General features: G+C 36.8%; 1 protein-coding gene across 2 annotated transcripts in view; it reads right to left on the bottom strand.

The window, feature by feature from the left end:
- The window catches only part of MCM8 (minichromosome maintenance 8 homologous recombination repair factor), a 37,810-nt gene that overhangs the window by 15,071 nt on the left and 4,700 nt on the right, over positions 1-18,039 (bottom strand). The window contains exons 6-18 of one of the 2 annotated variants that reach the window (XM_087716879.1): positions 15,691-15,889; positions 14,733-14,818; positions 13,536-13,687; positions 12,313-12,511; positions 10,445-10,475; positions 9,651-9,791; positions 9,333-9,474; positions 7,440-7,635; positions 7,050-7,269; positions 5,369-5,578; positions 5,039-5,115; positions 4,267-4,456; positions 1,798-2,818 (exon numbers count right to left, since the gene is read on the bottom strand). In XM_087716879.1, the coding sequence (XP_087573005.1) occupies positions 2,726-2,818; positions 4,267-4,456; positions 5,039-5,115; positions 5,369-5,578; positions 7,050-7,269; positions 7,440-7,635; positions 9,333-9,474; positions 9,651-9,791; positions 10,445-10,475; positions 12,313-12,511; positions 13,536-13,687; positions 14,733-14,818; positions 15,691-15,889 (1,936 nt within the window). In that variant the 3' untranslated portion in view covers positions 1,798-2,725. Of the gene's footprint in view, positions 1-1,797; positions 2,819-4,266; positions 4,457-5,038; positions 5,116-5,368; positions 5,579-7,049; positions 7,270-7,439; positions 7,636-9,332; positions 9,475-9,650; positions 9,792-10,444; positions 10,476-12,312; positions 12,512-13,535; positions 13,688-14,732; positions 14,819-15,690; positions 15,890-18,039 lie in introns of those variants that run through there. The other variant, XM_087716880.1, reaches the window with a different exon arrangement.

Here is an 18,039-nt window from a genome sequence, read left to right on the forward strand (position 1 = left end):
TACATACATACATACATACATACATACATCAATCATACATACATACATACATATATACATACATACAGAGTGTGTGTGTGTGTGTGTGTGTGTGTAGAATCTTGACTGCTGCAAAATATATAGCAGAGTTGTGTAAGCGGGAGTCCTGGAACTATGTAAAGTTAGGGGATGGAATACCATTTTGTAGCTCTCAATAAATCACATTATCAAAAACCAGTGGCATCATTTCTAACAGTTTTACAGTTTTTTAAAAAGTTGAAAATATTTCCAAAGCCCTCCAAAATCTCAAAAAACAATCAAAAAACAAATACTCTGCTCATGTAATATGGCATACTGATATACCTCTCTGCATCAATGCTGTGCCCACCATAGCCCTCATTTTCCCAAAAAAGTGAAGGTAGAAAAAAAAAGACAAGTCCAGCTCAGCATCTGCTGTGCCAATCCCTTCTTTCCAGATATTTCTCCAACTGTATTGTCTGGCCTAGTGCTGGGATTTCTTCTTGGTATCCCATCCAACAGTTCTAGTGCAGCCAAAGTTGACTCAATGATACTACTTGCTATAGACTCCAAAAGAGTGGACTTTCCCTCAGACCTATTATCCTTGTCTTTAAAAATAATATGCATTAAAAATTACCAATGACCAAGTTGCTTTGTTTGAAGAATATCAAAACTTTATTCAGAATATCCATACTGGCATTCATTGTTTACCCTAGAATTAGCTATACATATATTTATTTAATTTGTTAGTGGAGTATACAATATTTGTAGATGACCAGTGAAAGTTCTCAGTAATGGAGTGATGGTAATTACTAGAGGTGTGGGACAGAACTCATAGCAGTAGTTGTGTAGAACCAAGAATAGAACTAAGCAGCAATGTATGTTATTCTTTCTGTTGCCATCTGGTTGGTATCCTGATTTTTGAAGCCCAGTTTTGGTAGCCCTAGCCAGGAAATCACAAAGATGAAGCCAGCTACATATATTGTTTTCCACCTTCTTGCCAAAACCTTAATGATAAATTTTAGACTAGATAATTTGACACTATCCAGCTATTTTGAATTTCTTATCCCATCAGCCCCAAATGTAAATAGTAAAGAAATTGAAATTGAGAAGGCGTTGAATATTTCAGCAAGAAATATGTCCAAAACATAACCACGTCAACCATCTACATGAAATAACACATCTGAAAGGCTATTTAGTCTTAAGAATATTTTGCACTACAAGAGTTTTGCAAGGAACAGTGGAAAACGTTGCGAAAGCAATTAAGATTTTTTATCAAAATGTATCTGCCAAAGGATGTGTTTAAATGTACTGACTGGAAGGATGTCCAAATTTGGAGCAGTTTCGGACACCCCTATAGAGTGCATGTAACCTCTGCTACACAAGTTGCACTGGAGCCAGTTTGCTTTCAGGTCCAATTGAAGTTGTTATTCCTTTTAATGTACTTCATGGCATGAGACCAGTTAACTGACAAACCATCAACCAGTTTGCGCTTCCCCCCCCCCCCCGGTAAGGCAGGGAAGATATGCTGCAAATCCCATTGGTTAAAAAATTTCAACCACCGGGATCTAGGAAGAGGACCTTTTCTGCCCCCACCCTTTGTAACCTCTTACCTCCAGAGGCAAGGGAAGCCCACTCTTCTGGCCTTCCAGAACCCTTGCTTGAAGATTTTCCCTTTGCCTTGCTAACTTTTAGCTCTGTTAACTTTTTAACTTTGTTTTTTACTTTTAACTTATAAATTTTAACCTTGTTTTTTAATTGTTTGTAAATGTGCCTTTTGGTCATTTTTATAGCAACTGCCGGGAGTTGATGAGATTGGCAATGTAGAAAATTGCTAAATAAAAATAAATAAATAAATGAAATCAACTGATACTGTAATTTCAAAAACATACATATATTACACAAGTGACAGATAATGTCATACTTATTTTTCAATGGGGAAAAAAGCACTAGAAATTGGTCCATACCGTGTCCAGCTATTGCATTGCCCAATGTGAGATGCATGCTTTCTCTTTCATTCCACTAAGATAATAAATTTAAGATTCTCCACATAGAAAACCTTCCATTTTTGTTCATTGGTGATTGTTATATATACTGATCTGTACTCAACTTATTGTCAAATTAAGGATTACCAAACTGTTTTAAATAATCCAACAATGTATTCTTTTAATGGTATAATATTTAGAACATGAACTTTGCTCATTCACAGAAGACTAAATAAATGCAAGTGTACTTTGACTTTAAAATATGCACCATATTCATAAATCAATAAATAATAGGGTTAACAAAATGACTCAAATCAGGCAAAATGTTAACAAGAGTGGTTTGAAACATTACTGTATATAGCTTTCAAAAGTATTATAATTAGTAAATGGATTGTTTTATGTCAATACATAGATAAATAAAGCCCCTTCACTTTCTTCATCCAGTATTTGAGATATTTCCCATATCCTTTGCATCACAACACATATCACCTGAGTTATCAGATTCTTACAGAACCTTTTTCAAGAATGTCAAGAAGAGCAGGGAAGTTAGTTTCTTCTGCCCTTACTACATTTACATTAATCTTGTTTCAGATTGTTTTAACCAATGCATGAATTCTACAAACACTCATACCGGTATTAGCAGGCAAGAATTCAGCTGAATAAGAAACAGGAATGAGTTGCAATCCTCTATGTTCCTTTCTTTTTCTTCTTAGTAAACGGTTCTCTTTAGGTATTGAACTACTTCACATTGTCTGAAGCTGATATAATCTCGGACCTTTCTTCAAGAAATAACCCTGATCATTTAAAGATGCAATGAAGTTTTCAAAGTCAGGTATCTAAAAAAAAACAAAAACCAATGGCTGTGTAATCAAGAACAACTACAAAATATTAAATTGTGTTGGAAAGGATTTTTAAAAAGGCTATCCATTTTTTTTAAAACTGGAGAGGAACTTCAAAATGGTATGGAAACTTTCCACTTAAAATCATATAGGGAACAAATCTACATATATACAAATCTATATGTGTAATCCCCAAAAGAGATTTTGTTTGTATGGGTTGTATTTTATTGATATTTGCGATATAAAAAAATTAACACTGATGCATTCACTACTGTTGTTGCTTCTCATAATTGTTTGATGGGACTTAATGTGTAATTTTTCAACATAGGCAGGAAAATAGTTTTGATTTTGTGGACCTCTGAAAGAGTCTTGGGGAACCCCCACTTAAGAACAGCCATAAGACAATGGGTTTGTTTATTTAGTACTTTAGAGTCAATGTGATTCCCTGCAGTTTTCTTAGCAAGATATTGGAAGTGGTTTGCCATGGCCTGCTTTCTAAGGCTGAGTGAGAGGGACTGGCCAAAGGCCACTCAGCTGGCTTTGTGCCTAAGGTAGGACCTAGAAATTCCATTCTCTTGGTTTCTAGCCTAGTGCCTTAACCATTACATTAAATTTGCCTTAATGTATCCTATCATATTTAATCTACTTCATTTTTTCAACTGATATTTCAAATGTTATGCTTTAAAAGATAAAAAATATAATGGAAATCTTCAGTTAAAATGTAGCAAAATAGATTAAACATACTAATATTATTATAGACTTTTATACAATAAGACAAAAATAATAATAAGAGGGAAGATTAGAAATTGAATGATGGTATTATGCATGTTTAAACAATATTGTGATTGGCACTGGAATAACGTATTGAAACATTGAATAATTAAATAATGAAAGTCTATAATTTAATACAAATATGTGTATTAACACTAGAACTACATAAGCTCGAGGAATGTAATAAATCAATTAATAGCACTATTTTTATTTGTACTAAAATGTATGATACCCAGATGCCACACTGTTCACGCATTGATATGGATGTATTGTAAAATAAAATTAAAAACTTAGGTGGGGGGAGATTAAGCACACTGAAAATTGGGCAGAAAACTTGGTACTAGTGCTCACATAGTAAAATATTGCAGAAAGAATACAACTTTAAAGGACTTTCAGTTAAGATAGCCTAAATATTACCTCCATCCAATAACAAGAACAAAATTCCTAAGTAACAAAATATATATATTTTTTTGTCATCTGCAAGTTACATTCAATACTATCAAACTCAAATATTGTTTCTAAAGTAAAGCTGGAACTCCAGGTCCCTTCAATCAATAGAACCAGAGATAGTGGAAGCAACAGTAACCCTCTCTCTTCCAACTGTTAACATCAATAGCTGATAATATCAAATAGCTAATTTTATCCTTCTAGAGTACATATTTATTTTAACTTACTTTCATATTAAATTCATTAGCAACCTGCCGGAGTTGATGAAGCTCAAAAATGTTGTTATAAGTTCTTTCTGCAACACGATGGAGGGCAGAAATAAATTTCTTTGCTTGGGACCTTTTGCTCATTCCAGAACCATGCTGAGAACGCTCAAAATCCAATTTCCCAAACTCATCAGAGTAAGTTCCTAACATACTTGAGAAAAGAGTGAACCAAAATGTACATAGTCAGCAAGAGCGTAAAATTAAAAATACAACTGCAAACGAGGCAGAGAACTTTCTTTGTTTTTTTTTCTTAATCAGAAAGTTTTAATGAGCTTAATAAAAGAGCACATTCACTTTATAATTCTACTAGGTTGTGCTAGGGTTATTGAATGCATGTTACTCTACTTTGGATTATTTTTCAAAATACTTTGATTTATATTTGTTGAAAAATGCATCAGTTTCAGTGGTGGGTTCCTACCGGTTCAGACCGGTTCACTCGAACCGGTAGTGATTTGGCGGCCTAGGTCACTGGAACTGGCAGCGACTCAGGCCTGCCATGCCCCCAAACTGGTTTCTGGGCAGAGCCGTAGGCTGCGTCATCTTGTTTTTCACTTCTGTGCATACGCAGAACAATTTTGCCTGCGCGCGGTGTGCATCAAGCGCGCGCATGAGTGAACCGGCAGTAGTGCCTACCGGAACCCACTGCTGACAGTTTGCATATTATTCAGTTTGCAGATTGCAAGCTCATAGATTTTTATTTTGTTACCATGGTACTTTATTAAGTTTGTACTACCTGTATTTCATTATTTCAACAACATCCTCAGCATCTTCTTTGGTAGCCTTTTCTCTTAACTCTAATCTGGATCGTGCCTTTAAAAAAAGCAGTAATGCTAATATTATATACAAATCATCCATATTTAATTGGTAGAAACATTGGTTTTCCTCAAGTCACAAAAACATTTAGATTTGATCAATTTTCAGTGTCAGGTAGCACCTACATGTGCCATTTAAAATAAACCAGATATAACCAGAAAAACAATCTGTATTATAGTCTCCATGTTTTAAAATCCAGTACTTTGGGCTGTCAAAATACACCTACTATAAAATTCTTAGTAACACTTACCTCAGTTAGGCGGATCAATGATTCTAGCTGTCGTGTTGTGATGGGTGTACTATCTGCTCTTTGACTTTGTTGTCTGAGCTCAAGATAGAATTTCTGGAGTATCTGAGCAGCTTCTAGAGATAGCTTGGGATGAACATATTGCCTTGCATAGCCAACATATTTCTTTAACAACTGATGTGGAATTGGGTCACAGTTTTCTCCTGGAACGAGCTAACAATTAAAAATACTATTTAGACATTATAATATTCCATTTCAACTGGAAAAATAAATGGTATGAGCAGATAGGAGCTATAATAGCCCTCAAAGAGAATTTAATGACACAAGTTAACCTCCCACCTCAGCCTCACATTGGAATGTTAAAGCATTGTACAAAAATGAAGCTTAATAATTGAGTTCTACCTTCCCAGTGTTTTGTCCATGGGAACTGGCATCTCTTTATCTCTCACAGAGTGTTTGCCCAAGAGGTTATTGCTTCCAAGCAGAAACTGAACACTTGGCTAAAAACTTCAAGGAAAGTTACTTTTACAAAGACTTTGCTGTTTTCACCTTTATTATTTTATAAGTAACTCAAAGCAGAGAACGTATCTACTATTTCTTCCTCCTATTTTCCCCACCACAACAACCCAGTGAGGTAATTTGGCCTGAGAGAAGGTTGACTGGCACCCAAATCACCCAGCCAACTTTCAGGCCTAAGGCGGGACTACTGTAAGTCTCCTGGTTGTTTCTAGACCAGAATCTTAACCACTACATCAAAATGGATCTCTGAAATCTAATGCTGTAGCCTTCTAAAATCACACAGAAATTTTAGGAGGGTTCAAAATATGAAGACTATTCTCATAGCAGAGACAGAAAACCCCAGCAGCCAAAAACTCTTAAGAATGTGCAAGGCTGCAATCCATGGCATCTGGCTTTCCTATCCTTTGTTTTCTAACTGTATATATTTTGTGGGGATGAAGACAAACTCAGAAAATTAAATCAGAAGTGTTATTCAGCAGGTTCTGACCAGTTCTGGAGAACTGGTTGTGGAAATTTTGAGTAGTTCGGAGAACCAGTAAATACCACCTCTGATAGGCCCCGCCCTCATCTATTCTCTGCCTCCTGAGTCCCAGCTGATCGGGAAGAAATGGGGATTTTGCAATAACCTTCCCCTGGAGTGGAGAGGGAATGGGGATTTTACAGTATCCTTTCGCTGCCATGTCCACCAAGCCACGCCCACCAAGCCACGCCCACAGAACGAGTAGTAAAAAAAATTGAATCTCACCACTGAATTAAATCCTAATCAGAAAAAATATGTATTGAATATTGCTAATTTCCACATATTATTTTCATATATTACAGAACTCTGATTTTCTGTCTAACCACAGATGTCAAACATTTAATTTTTTTTACACTTTCTAGATTACCCTATGAGGCCAGCAGCTCCCAGAACAGAAAAGATAAAATAAAGAATTCAGTCCCCTCTAATGCTATAATGTTAAGTTTGCAAACTATGCTGTAGCAAAACAGGAGAATCCTATTCCTCTAATAACTATACTCAACATCACAAACATAAAATGTACAAAACAACTCATCTCAAAACAATTTATCTCAAATATACTAAATATATCATTTTTTTTCCAGACATCATCAGCATTCCCTGATGATAAGATATAGTAAGTCAAAACATGAACAAATATTTTACCTTTAACCTCTCTGCTAGTGGTTTGTCTGAAAGAACTTCAAGGACCGATATATTTGAATTCTGGGAATGCTCACGAGTCACGGTAGCACTGCTGCATCCAGTCTGTTTTCCGTTTCTCATCGCCATCACATGTTCAGAAAGCAAATGATCATGATCTTCATTTGGAACATCCAACAGTATGAATACCAAGTCAAATCGGGATAACAAAGCACTTCCCATCCTACATGGAAAAAACAAATCCAGTACAGTACTACAGTTCTACCTCAAAGAACTGAATACAGCTTCAGAATTTACTCAAAATTCACACAAAAGCAATGTAATTAAAAAATCCTTACTTTTTTGTTTGTCTTGTAAACTATAAAGCAGACAGTTTGAAAATACAGTACTTACTTTAAATTCTCAGATACGGTTTTGGCTTTGTTATAGTGACCCCCAACTGGATTTGCTGCAGCTATAATTGATGTCCTTGCTGGCAAGCTGCAAACAATGCCAGCCTTAGCAAGACTAATACTTTGCTGTTCCATAGCTTCCAGCAAAGCTTGGTGCTGGTTCCCCATTTTATCAAACTCATCAATTCCACATATACCTAAAAAGAAAAATAATTACAAAGTAAGCAAGGCAATTAATTGTTCAACACTAAGAAGACTGCTGATATAAAATTCATCATGCTCAAAATGAAATTTATCCAGGGAAAATTTTAGTACTTAAATGTGAGAATTCCCTTTTCACTAAGCCGTAAAATCTTTCACGGTAAGCATTTAAACAACACTATCGAACTAATAGGTTTTTGAAATTCCTAAATAACGCTTATTATTAATAAATTGTTCTATATATTATTAGGCTACACTTTGATCTACACTTTATTTAGAGCTTGTATTTTTTTTCAAGATAACATAAATTCCTCGATTCTCATAAAATGGTTTCTGACAGGATACTTGAATTGCAACTCATCACATGATACGGAAATGTAGCCAATCATTTCAACAGTGGACTCCTTAGTACTCTCTAAGCTCAGTTCTTTTTTGCCTGAAGATGTTTTATTACCAGATTAAGTAAATCTTCAGTGCTTTAAAAAAAAAGGAGTGGTGAATTCTCATAAGGAAGGAAAATATTTAATCAGTTTAGCTCTCAGGAGCACACTGGCTCACATGGTTAGGAAGCTGGGTTGGAGGTTAGCAAGCCCACGTTCAAGATCAGAGTGCTGCTGTATGGCGGGATGAGCTGCCATCCCTTAACTCTACCTCCTTGACGGGGACAAGAGCCTCCACAGGCACAGACAACGGTGCAGGGTTGGTAGTAAAAAATGCAAACATTTTTACTACCGGTTCTGTGGGTGTGGCTTATTTTGTGGGTGTGACTTGGCAAATTTATGTTTCAGATTGGAGATGGGAAATAAAATATGCTGTAAAACTTTTTTGAAAAAGGCCAAAGAAAGCAGCAACCAGTCGCGCTGAGTTGAACGCAGGAGATCTGGAGGGTCCGAAGAGTGTGTGATTTTGTTCACTGCCTGTGAGCTCCAGAGGGTGGGGGCAGCAGCTGAGCGAGCAAGACAGCAATCTGCAGGCTGCCGAGCACCCTGCTCGTGAGTAAACTTGCTCACAAGTAAACTGCGGATTAAAAGCAGCCAGAAGATCCTGGCATGCTCGCTTGGCTGCTGCCCCTCCCCCCGGAGCTCGCAGGCAGCAAACAAAACTGCCGCCTCCTGCCTCAGTGCATCGAGGATGCGGCGAGGCTCAATCCCACTTAGGAGGCAGTGGTTGAGAAGCCTCAGGGCTCCTTGAAGAGCCCATGCTGCTTACCTGTGTGTAGGCACTAGGAGGCAGTTGTGTGGATGCATGTGGCGAAGACGAGGCATTGTGAGGCAGTTCGGGGGCGTGGTCAGCCAGCCATCACTACCGGTTCGTCGACCCACACCCAATTACCACTACCGGTCCGAACCGGGAGCAACCCACCTCTGCAGTGGTAATGTCACCAGCTAATGTTTTCAACCCAAAAAGTGCCTTAAATGGTACCTCCGACATGAATGGGAGGGGAATTTAGCTCAAAGTATCTGCCTATGTAAGTATTTGTTTTTATGTAAACATCACTACCAGTCTATACATTTTACTTCTTTCTCATCAGATTCCTCCCATTCTGTTTCCCAACATTTGAAAAATATATGCCTGTCAGTTAAGACTGCATCTCAAGTTTACAGTAAAAGGAAAGTTTATATCATCATAAATGTGCCCATCTATAAGGTTTACATAGTTTTCGTGTTCGGATGAATACACTTGAGCACACTACCTTGATCTCCAAGTACTAGAGCACCAGCTTCCAGTGCAAAATCTCCAGAGGAACTGTCTCGAGACAGAGTTACAGTCAGGCCAGATGTAGTAGTGGCATTACCACAGACATATACTCCCCGAGGTGCAATATTGCACACAGCCTGAAGAAACAAATTGAAAAAGCTAGCTTTCCATATTATAGGCCAATACCCATATTGATAACATACCCAGTTATACTAAAAAGAATAAAATGCCCAAGGAAGAATATATGTAATTATTTTGAAATAATACTCCGTGCATGTATAAACAAATGAACATCTGCAACATCTGCAACAACCTGCAACATCTGACTTTTTCCCAGTCCTGGATCTCCAACCATGAGAAGATGTGGGTCCCCTCGAATAGGAATCCTGTTTTTATCATCCATATATTTTTGGCATCCTCCAAATAATGCCAACACTAAACCAGCTTTTACCACCTGTGACACGAGAAAGCAAGCCATAAAATATTTGCAAGGGACAATTCAATCTAAGTACTACATGATCCAGTTATTCTCTATCAATATTTTTAAGAAGCTTCTAACTCTTCAGAAGTAATAAAAATGAAATAGTAACATACCAGGTTCAGACAATTTAAAAAAAAACTTTGTTTCATTTCTTTCAATCGTGTAAAGTGCAGCATTAAAGAAAGTCCTCCAAAAATTGTTACAAAATCTTTTACGGCACAATAGTGCCAGAACAGTAAAGATGTTGTTTTACCATACAAGTCTTTGTAACCATTATGCACTTTTTAATTCACAGATCATTTTAATAAAATATCCGTGCATTTTTATAGGTAGCTATTAGGCATATTGTCAGAACCCTTCCATATAGTTTTATTAAGGTCTTGAAAGCAAGCATAAATCAGATTATGTAAATAAAAAACTCATTTTGATGCTGATATAATATATTGAATAATATTAATAATGCTAATAGAGGGATTATAGTAACAGAAACACCAGAAACAATAACCTCATTCACATTTTCTTTGCAGACCATTAAAATATAGTTTATAAACTAGGGCAATATATTTTATTTTCTACTAAGAATTTGGGATACAAATAATTGAATATTTCTATTAGACTATACTTACCTCATGACCATAAATAGTAGGACAAAGAGAGCTAGGAAGAAAACAAATTGTATTACCAGGTTAAATATAATGGAAAAACATATTTAAGATTACGTATCTCAAATCTATTCATTCGCAAGCCCAATATAAAAGGAATGCAAATGAAGCACCATTCATCTGAATTATACATGTGCATTGTGCAATACTAATTAAGTATGGATGCATACTGGATTACCTATTGCAAGAGGGATTATCCTTTTGCATATACTACTCAAGGGGGCAAACATATCAATATTCAGTTCTATTTCCCCCCCCCCCCGAGCAACAATCCTGTGAGGTGGGTAGGGCTGAGAAATAGTGATTGGCCCAAAGTCACCCAGCTGGTTTTCATGCCCAAGGCAGGACTAGAACTAATAATCTCCTGGTTTCTAGGCCAGCACCTTAACCACTACACCAACCCGTTTCTCTCCTATCAAATTCTATAGCCTTCTAAAAGCACATAGGCAGATTACTACTATACTAGAGAAGGAACACCCAAGGTAGCATAGCATCTGGCTTTCCTATACTTTGAAAAATAAGTTTTCTAAATTATGTATTGTGGGGGCAAAGAGAAACTCAGAAAATTTAAATTCTAATCAGAACAAATAATATCTACTAGATATGAGTTACTCTTTGACCTGCAGATAGAAGTGAAACAACTGTGGCAATAGAAAGCAAATATGTACCAAATAGTAATAGGCACCTTGGGTGCAATCCCAAAACATGTGAACACAATTAACACTGCAAAATCACTAGCAGTCAATTGTAAAATACAGCTTTAGTTGGAACAGCTTGCATCTTGTGATGATACCTTTAATACCATCAAGTATCAACATCTGCCTATCCCTGATCCTTAGGAAGGATTCAGTAGGTGGATACCAATGCCAAATCCAGTCTAAACATCTGGCTGGCTGTGCAACTAATCATAATAGTAGCAATAATATTTTGTTGCAATGTTTTTAACTGTTTTAATTCTACATTAAAGCCACCCAGACACTTTTGGAGTTGATAGCCACGCTAAATCTAATAAATTATTATTATGCCACTGAAATCAATTCAAGTTAAACGTAATTAAGTTTAGGTGTCTAAAGCATTATCTTTTAGATTGGATAGGATTTCCACACTTGTATAAATGTTTACATGTTATACAAAAAGAATTCTTGTACTGTACTCTTTAGACTATCCTTTTAGATAACAAATAAGCAACAGAAATAAATCATTGTAGCCTAGTTTTAAATCAGTTGTAGACTGAAAATAATATTTAAAAGACAGATTGTCAGTTGACACATTGTAACTTTTTTAAGCCTCATGCTTTGTCTACAATGGTGTTTGTGCTGTCAAAAATGGTATAACTGACATCATCTCCTACATCTGAAGCTTTTCAAGAGTGCCATATTTTGCCAGCAGCACAGAGGATGGCATTATCTGCCATTTCCTATCATGCTGTAAGAACTCATAGTAAGCTTTTTACTGCATCCGTTCAACAGGGCGGTAAAATGTTGTCAGATTCATATCTTGCCTTTCAAAAGGGGGGGGGGGGAAGAGACAGACATAACTTTCCCTCCTATTTTTTTCAACCACAACGCTACCTGTGAGAAAGGTGGAATTAACAGAGAATGATTGGCTCCAACTCACTTACAAAGCCATAAGTGGACCTGTGTTGGCAGTTCCCCAACACCAATCAAACAGCTTAACACCTGCACCATGCTGGCTCTCAATAGTTCTATTATCACGTTTAAAACACCTACATTTTCTTGTTTTGCTGATTTATATATCTTATATATCTGATTGATATGGTAAGACAGATACCCCATTGTTGTTAGTCCCCTAACTTGCAATAAATGACATACCTGACAATAAGCTTGAACAGATTCTCTTCAGCTTGGATTTCTTGGACTGCATAAAGATCTTTAAGAGAAAACTCCATGCATCCTTGCTGGTTTAATCCATGTTCATAATTCTTGATTTTCTGGCCTTTTGTATTACTGATGGAGTTTGCTTCAATGTATAATAGGAAGACACATTTATCATTTTTATTTCTTGATGCTCCTGTTAAAATATCAATAGAAAGATCATGATCATTTTTCTGCTTTAAGATGTAACTTAGGTTGTTACCTGGTTTGTGTAATGAAACGTCAACCTGGAGCTAAACCAGTGGTGGGTTGCTAATCCCGTTCCAACCGGTTCGGTTGGAACGGGGGCAGCGGTGTCCTCGTGCACGCGTGCAGTTCACGCATGCGTCTTAGCGCCTGCGCGATGCTCCAGCTGCTCACGGAGAATCGTGCAGGCGCTGTATATGCCATGCGCCTGCGTGGAAGCACAGAAGCCTTCAAAGACCGGTAAGGAGCGCGGGCGGGAGGGTGGGCCCTTTGCCGTTCCTGGAAGTTACTTACTTCCGGGTTCGCCGACCAACCGGTTCGCGGGGACCGCCGCGAACCGGTTGAAACCCACCCCTGAGCTAAACGTATTTTCCTTTATTACACGGCTTTAACTGTCCTGCTTTATAAAGTATATTTATTTATTTACTGTATTTGTACCTCATCATAATCCAAGTGATACTTGGAGACTTATGTGATGGAGAAGCATTAAAATAGCCACAATAAATCTTAAAAACCAGTAAATAAAATAAACTACAAGATCCAAATAAACTAAGATAAAGTAACTGTAAGATAAAAATACAAAAACAGCTAAAACTGTGTTTAGTTACAATGGTCTCTGGAAACGTTGATTTTTCACCATCTTGAATACTATGAAGGACACTGTTCCAGAAGCCTGCTCTGCAACTAAACATATAGCAACTCTTGGCTTCAGCTGCCCTCACTACCCAGAAGAAAAGAACTAAGGGCAGTTTCTCTTTGAAAACACTGTTTTCAATTAGTTGTGTACCAACATACTGATCTCTTTGTTTTAATTTAAATCTCATGACAAATTAGTCTTTGAAACTAATTTTTACTTTGGCCCACTAATTGGGCAATATACAAATATACACATAGACAACTGAATGAATAGCCATTTTCAAAAATGTATAAAAATACTGTACAGATGTCAATACATAAAAGTTGATGTAGTTCACCTTCTTCCGTGTTCGATACCTTGACAATTCCTGCAACAGTAATCACATCGCCTGGAACACAACTGTCCACAAGATCATGAACCAATTCACATTCTATAGTCCGAGGAATTCTCCCAGCTTCTCGCTGATCATCTGACATGTGTTCTTGAATTCTGGAATAACAAGTTAACAAAAAAAGATATGATACCACTGATGGAGGAGAATTAAGATTTATAAAATATTGAGCATACAGTATATAGATAGATCAAAACAAGCTTTCTGGCTTTTCCTTTGGTTTTGGAATACCAATATATTTTTTGCAAACACTTCTCAGAGCTGAAGATAGGGTTAAATGAAATATGAATCAAAGATTATAACTAATTCCCACAACACTGTCAAATAATTTACTAAGACTGTATTACTATTATTCTTCTCTTCCTTCCTAGTATCTATTTCTTCCCACTTATGACTATAACCATGTTGCTTGTATATTTCAATTTATATTATTTTATTTGTTTCCTAGTATGATTTGACAGTTTATTAGTAACCTTGACTATCACTAAGTGTTGTATCTTTTTATTCTTGATGAATGTATTTTATTCTCCCTATGTACACTGAGAGCATATGCATCAAAGACAAATTCCTTGTGTGTCCAATCACACTTGGCCAATAATAATTCTACTCTAAATATGCATCTCAGAAAAGCATCCAAATCTTATGGAGAAAGGAGAAGTACAAGTAGCCAAAGTTCACACTAGATTTCTCACAATACCAATAGCAATAGCAATAGTTAGACTTATATACCGCTTCATAGGGCTTTCAGCCCTCTCTAAGCGGTTTACAGAGTCAGCATATTGCCCCCAACAACAATCCGGGTCCTCATTTTACCCACCTCGGAAGGATGGAAGGCTGAGTCAACCTTGAGCCTAGTGGGATTTGAACAGCCGAACGGCTGAACTGCAGTCAGCTGAAGTAGCCTGCAGTGCTGCATTTAACCACTGCGCCACCTCGGCTCTACCAATCTTACAGACGAAGGAGATTACTATCTCTAGATAACTTTATAGAAAAAAATGAGATATTTTCTTTGAATTGAATTATTTTTCAATGGAACTTTTTAACATTACAATAAAAGAGACTGTATAATTAATTCCTTGCATTTACTGTAAATATTCTAAATTTCCAAATTTCCAAAATATTACAGTAATAATATATATTTACTTAATCGACTGCCAGTCCACTGTAACTGTGTAAGGAGAACTTCTATCTGCAGTGAAGGATCGTCCATGACATTCAGGCAAAGAACACTGAAATAGATTAATGTTCAAATTTAGCACAAAAGAAAGTTTATATCACAACCATATTTGTTGTGAGCCACATTTGTTGGATATGTTTTGGGGAGGCTTGCACTTATGCTTGATTTTTTTTTCCATCATAAAGAATACTCCTAAAATGAATTACAATTTGCAAAATCCATTCACCAAGGTATGATGAGTGTTGTGGCCCAGCAGGAGCCGTTGGAGCTGCAAACAGACTCCGACAGCGAGGGGCCTTATGAGTTGGCTCTGGAAGATGTGGAGGACCCTGGACAGGGTTCCGACTCCGAGCAGGGATCAGAGAGGCTGGTTGGCCACCAGGAGGCGCCTGAGGCATGGAGCAGCGGTGAAAGCCAAAGGGAGTGTGCTCCTGACGTCAGGTCTTGGAGCAGTGGGGAAGAGACAAGGGAGTTGGTCCTGGACGCCCGGCAACGGCAGGCAGATTGACGTAGAGAACAACTACGCAGGTACAGAAGATAATTGGACCCAGGTGGTTGTAATTAGGCTCCTCTCAAGGTAGTATTTAAGGAGAGACTCTGGGAGGAGTCTGGTTGCAGGATTCAACTTAATTATCAACGCTGGAGAAGCTGTTATCTGTATCTGTCGGAGTCTGGGTTGCTGCCAAGGTTCTTTATCTGTTCATCGTGCTTGGGCTTTCAGCCACCAAGATTTATGTTTGCTGCTAATAAAGTGTTGTGGCATTCCAGCTAAGCTTGTCTCAGCATTCGTTACTGGACGGAGGAGGGGGTCAGAACAGATGTGTGTCCTTAAATGTGCAGTAAACAGCACATCATGAAAACTTTAAATACTACTCAGAAAAAAGGAGGAGGTAGCAGTTTTGATTTGAGGGCTTTTTTAATTACCTTGGTTGGAAGAGTGTATTTTCCATCAGGGAGAGGGAAACTCTGAGTATTTCCACAGGTACTGCATATAAAGGCCATCTTGGTGCAGATAGGTTTAATGTTACTAACACGCACAACAGTCCCACGTAAAGCAACATACTTCCCATAGCAATTAGCTCGAATATTCTTAATTTGAGTAATTGGATCATAGTTGTACACTCTAAAAAATATGAAAACATATTCAAATTAAATAAATATACGGATAATTCAGTGGGAGTTCATCATGTTTAAAATAGTACTATTCATATAATAACAATTGGTGAAAACAACGGTGTGTGCATAGGTAGATTAGAGTGGTAATAAAAAAATTGATTTATCATTACTTACATGTGTCATGGATTTAAATGAAACTGAATTAAATTTTCTCTACATGAAGCCAATGCTTTATTTTTTTCTAGAAAAATATACTACATATGTTAAAATAACATTTTTCTATTATGAATCAGTCTTAACACAAATCGATTATAATTGTAAAAACTTATTTCTATGTATCCACTTTCATTTATACCGAAAATTATTTTAGCAGACCAAAATTCAGAGAAATTCAGAGAAAAGTTGCATATATGTATGCATTTGGATATTAATGCATTTTAATAGTTAATCAGAATATTAAACATAAATCTTCCTGGGAAGGTTTTTCTTTATTAACTTATTCTTACATAATATAATTGTTACATTCAGCTTAGGAACCTTTATAATATCATAATCATATGCCTTCCAGAAAATAATAAATCCAATGGTACAAAAAATCAAAACATTCATTAATGTCTTGAAATGTTTAGCCCCGCTACTTCAAATAAAATTAGACTTTTCAAGCTGTAATACATCATTCCAATTATATAGCAATTTCTGCAAAGACATAATGGAAAAAGTCCTTCCACGGATTGGTACAATGATGAGATCTTTTCAAAGCAATATCCTTCAAGGCAGAAAATAATTACTGCTAGATGGTCTGAATGGAAATTCATACTGCTTGCATTCAGGCAGACTAAAACCCAAGATTGCATTCTGGAGAAGGGCTATTTCAGGCACACTTAAGCCCATTTAATTTTTAGGTCTATTTCTAAGTAACGTACTTCTCTGAAGTATGTTATTTCTGAGTGATTCATGAGTAACCTGACAGATGTCTATGGTTTCAATAGAATAGCTTCCCAGAGGAGAGAAAATAGAAAATTGCATTTGATATAAAGTAGAAATGAAAAAAATATTTGTCCTCACAAGTCAAATAAACAGAAAGATGCACTCTTATCAAGCTATTTCTCTGAACGAAGTATGCCTTGTTGATAAATATAAATGTGGGCAGAGAAATTATTCCTATATGCAACAATAATATTACTGCTCATGATTTCAATTATGGTAGGCGAGGGAAGGACTGGTATAGTAGGCTTGAGTCAAAGAAACTGCATTTTCATCTGTTTCCCTTTTTAGCAGCTTGCTCTGCCTTACACATTCCTGGGAAGATCATGTGGTTGCTATTATATAAAAAAATGCCATCCTTTCCCTCAGAAGCAGTAGATTTAAAGCCAACTTTCCTTTCCTTCTGTAGATAAATTATCTAGAAAAATTTGTATACTCAGCTATAAATTAGAGACAGAATGACAAGGACAAGGACTACAATATTTTACCAATGAACCCACCTTCTGAGAAGGCCAGCTACCAGTGGTATGAATAATTTACTAGTTGTTGCCTATTGCTTGCTAGTCATGATGTGATTTTTGCGTGGTTTTTTTTTTATGTATAAAAACTACGGTAATTTACTGTATTTTTCCAGAGGTTCTTGATTTGTGATTTGGATCCCAAGAACACCACTTTGTTGCTGCACAGAATAAAGAGGTTGCAATTCCCTGCCTTGTGTGATAAATTGGCTCTTTGCACCAGGTAAAAACAATCCTAGCATTGACTGGGGCCAATCCACAATTTGGTCAATATGTGTCAGAATTTTGGCAGAATGACTATTATTATGAGATAAACAGGAGCAAAACATAGTACACAGCACACAAAGCCTTGACAATTAATAAAGCCGTTAGACAATACATATATACAGACAAACACATTGGTAGATAAATCCCTTACCACTCAGCTATGGACACAAGGAGAGAAATGAGATACACGACAAGAGAGGGACATGCCCTCTAATGGCCACCTATATATAGACACCTCCTTGCATTATCCTCATTGCATCAGCTCACAGATTACAGATTACAACCTTACATCAGTTGGCAGCTATTAAATCCTCAGTACCTGACAATATGACTGGTACAAGTGGTAAACCAGCTTTCTGTAATACTCTAGAAATTAGTAATATTATTA

The sequence above is a fragment of the Thamnophis sirtalis genome, unplaced genomic scaffold (assembly GCF_051295495.1).
Source record: "Thamnophis sirtalis isolate CommonGarterSnake01/CBP01778 unplaced genomic scaffold, rThaSir2_p1.2 scaffold_5, whole genome shotgun sequence".
Lineage (NCBI taxonomy): Eukaryota > Metazoa > Chordata > Lepidosauria > Squamata > Natricidae > Thamnophis > Thamnophis sirtalis.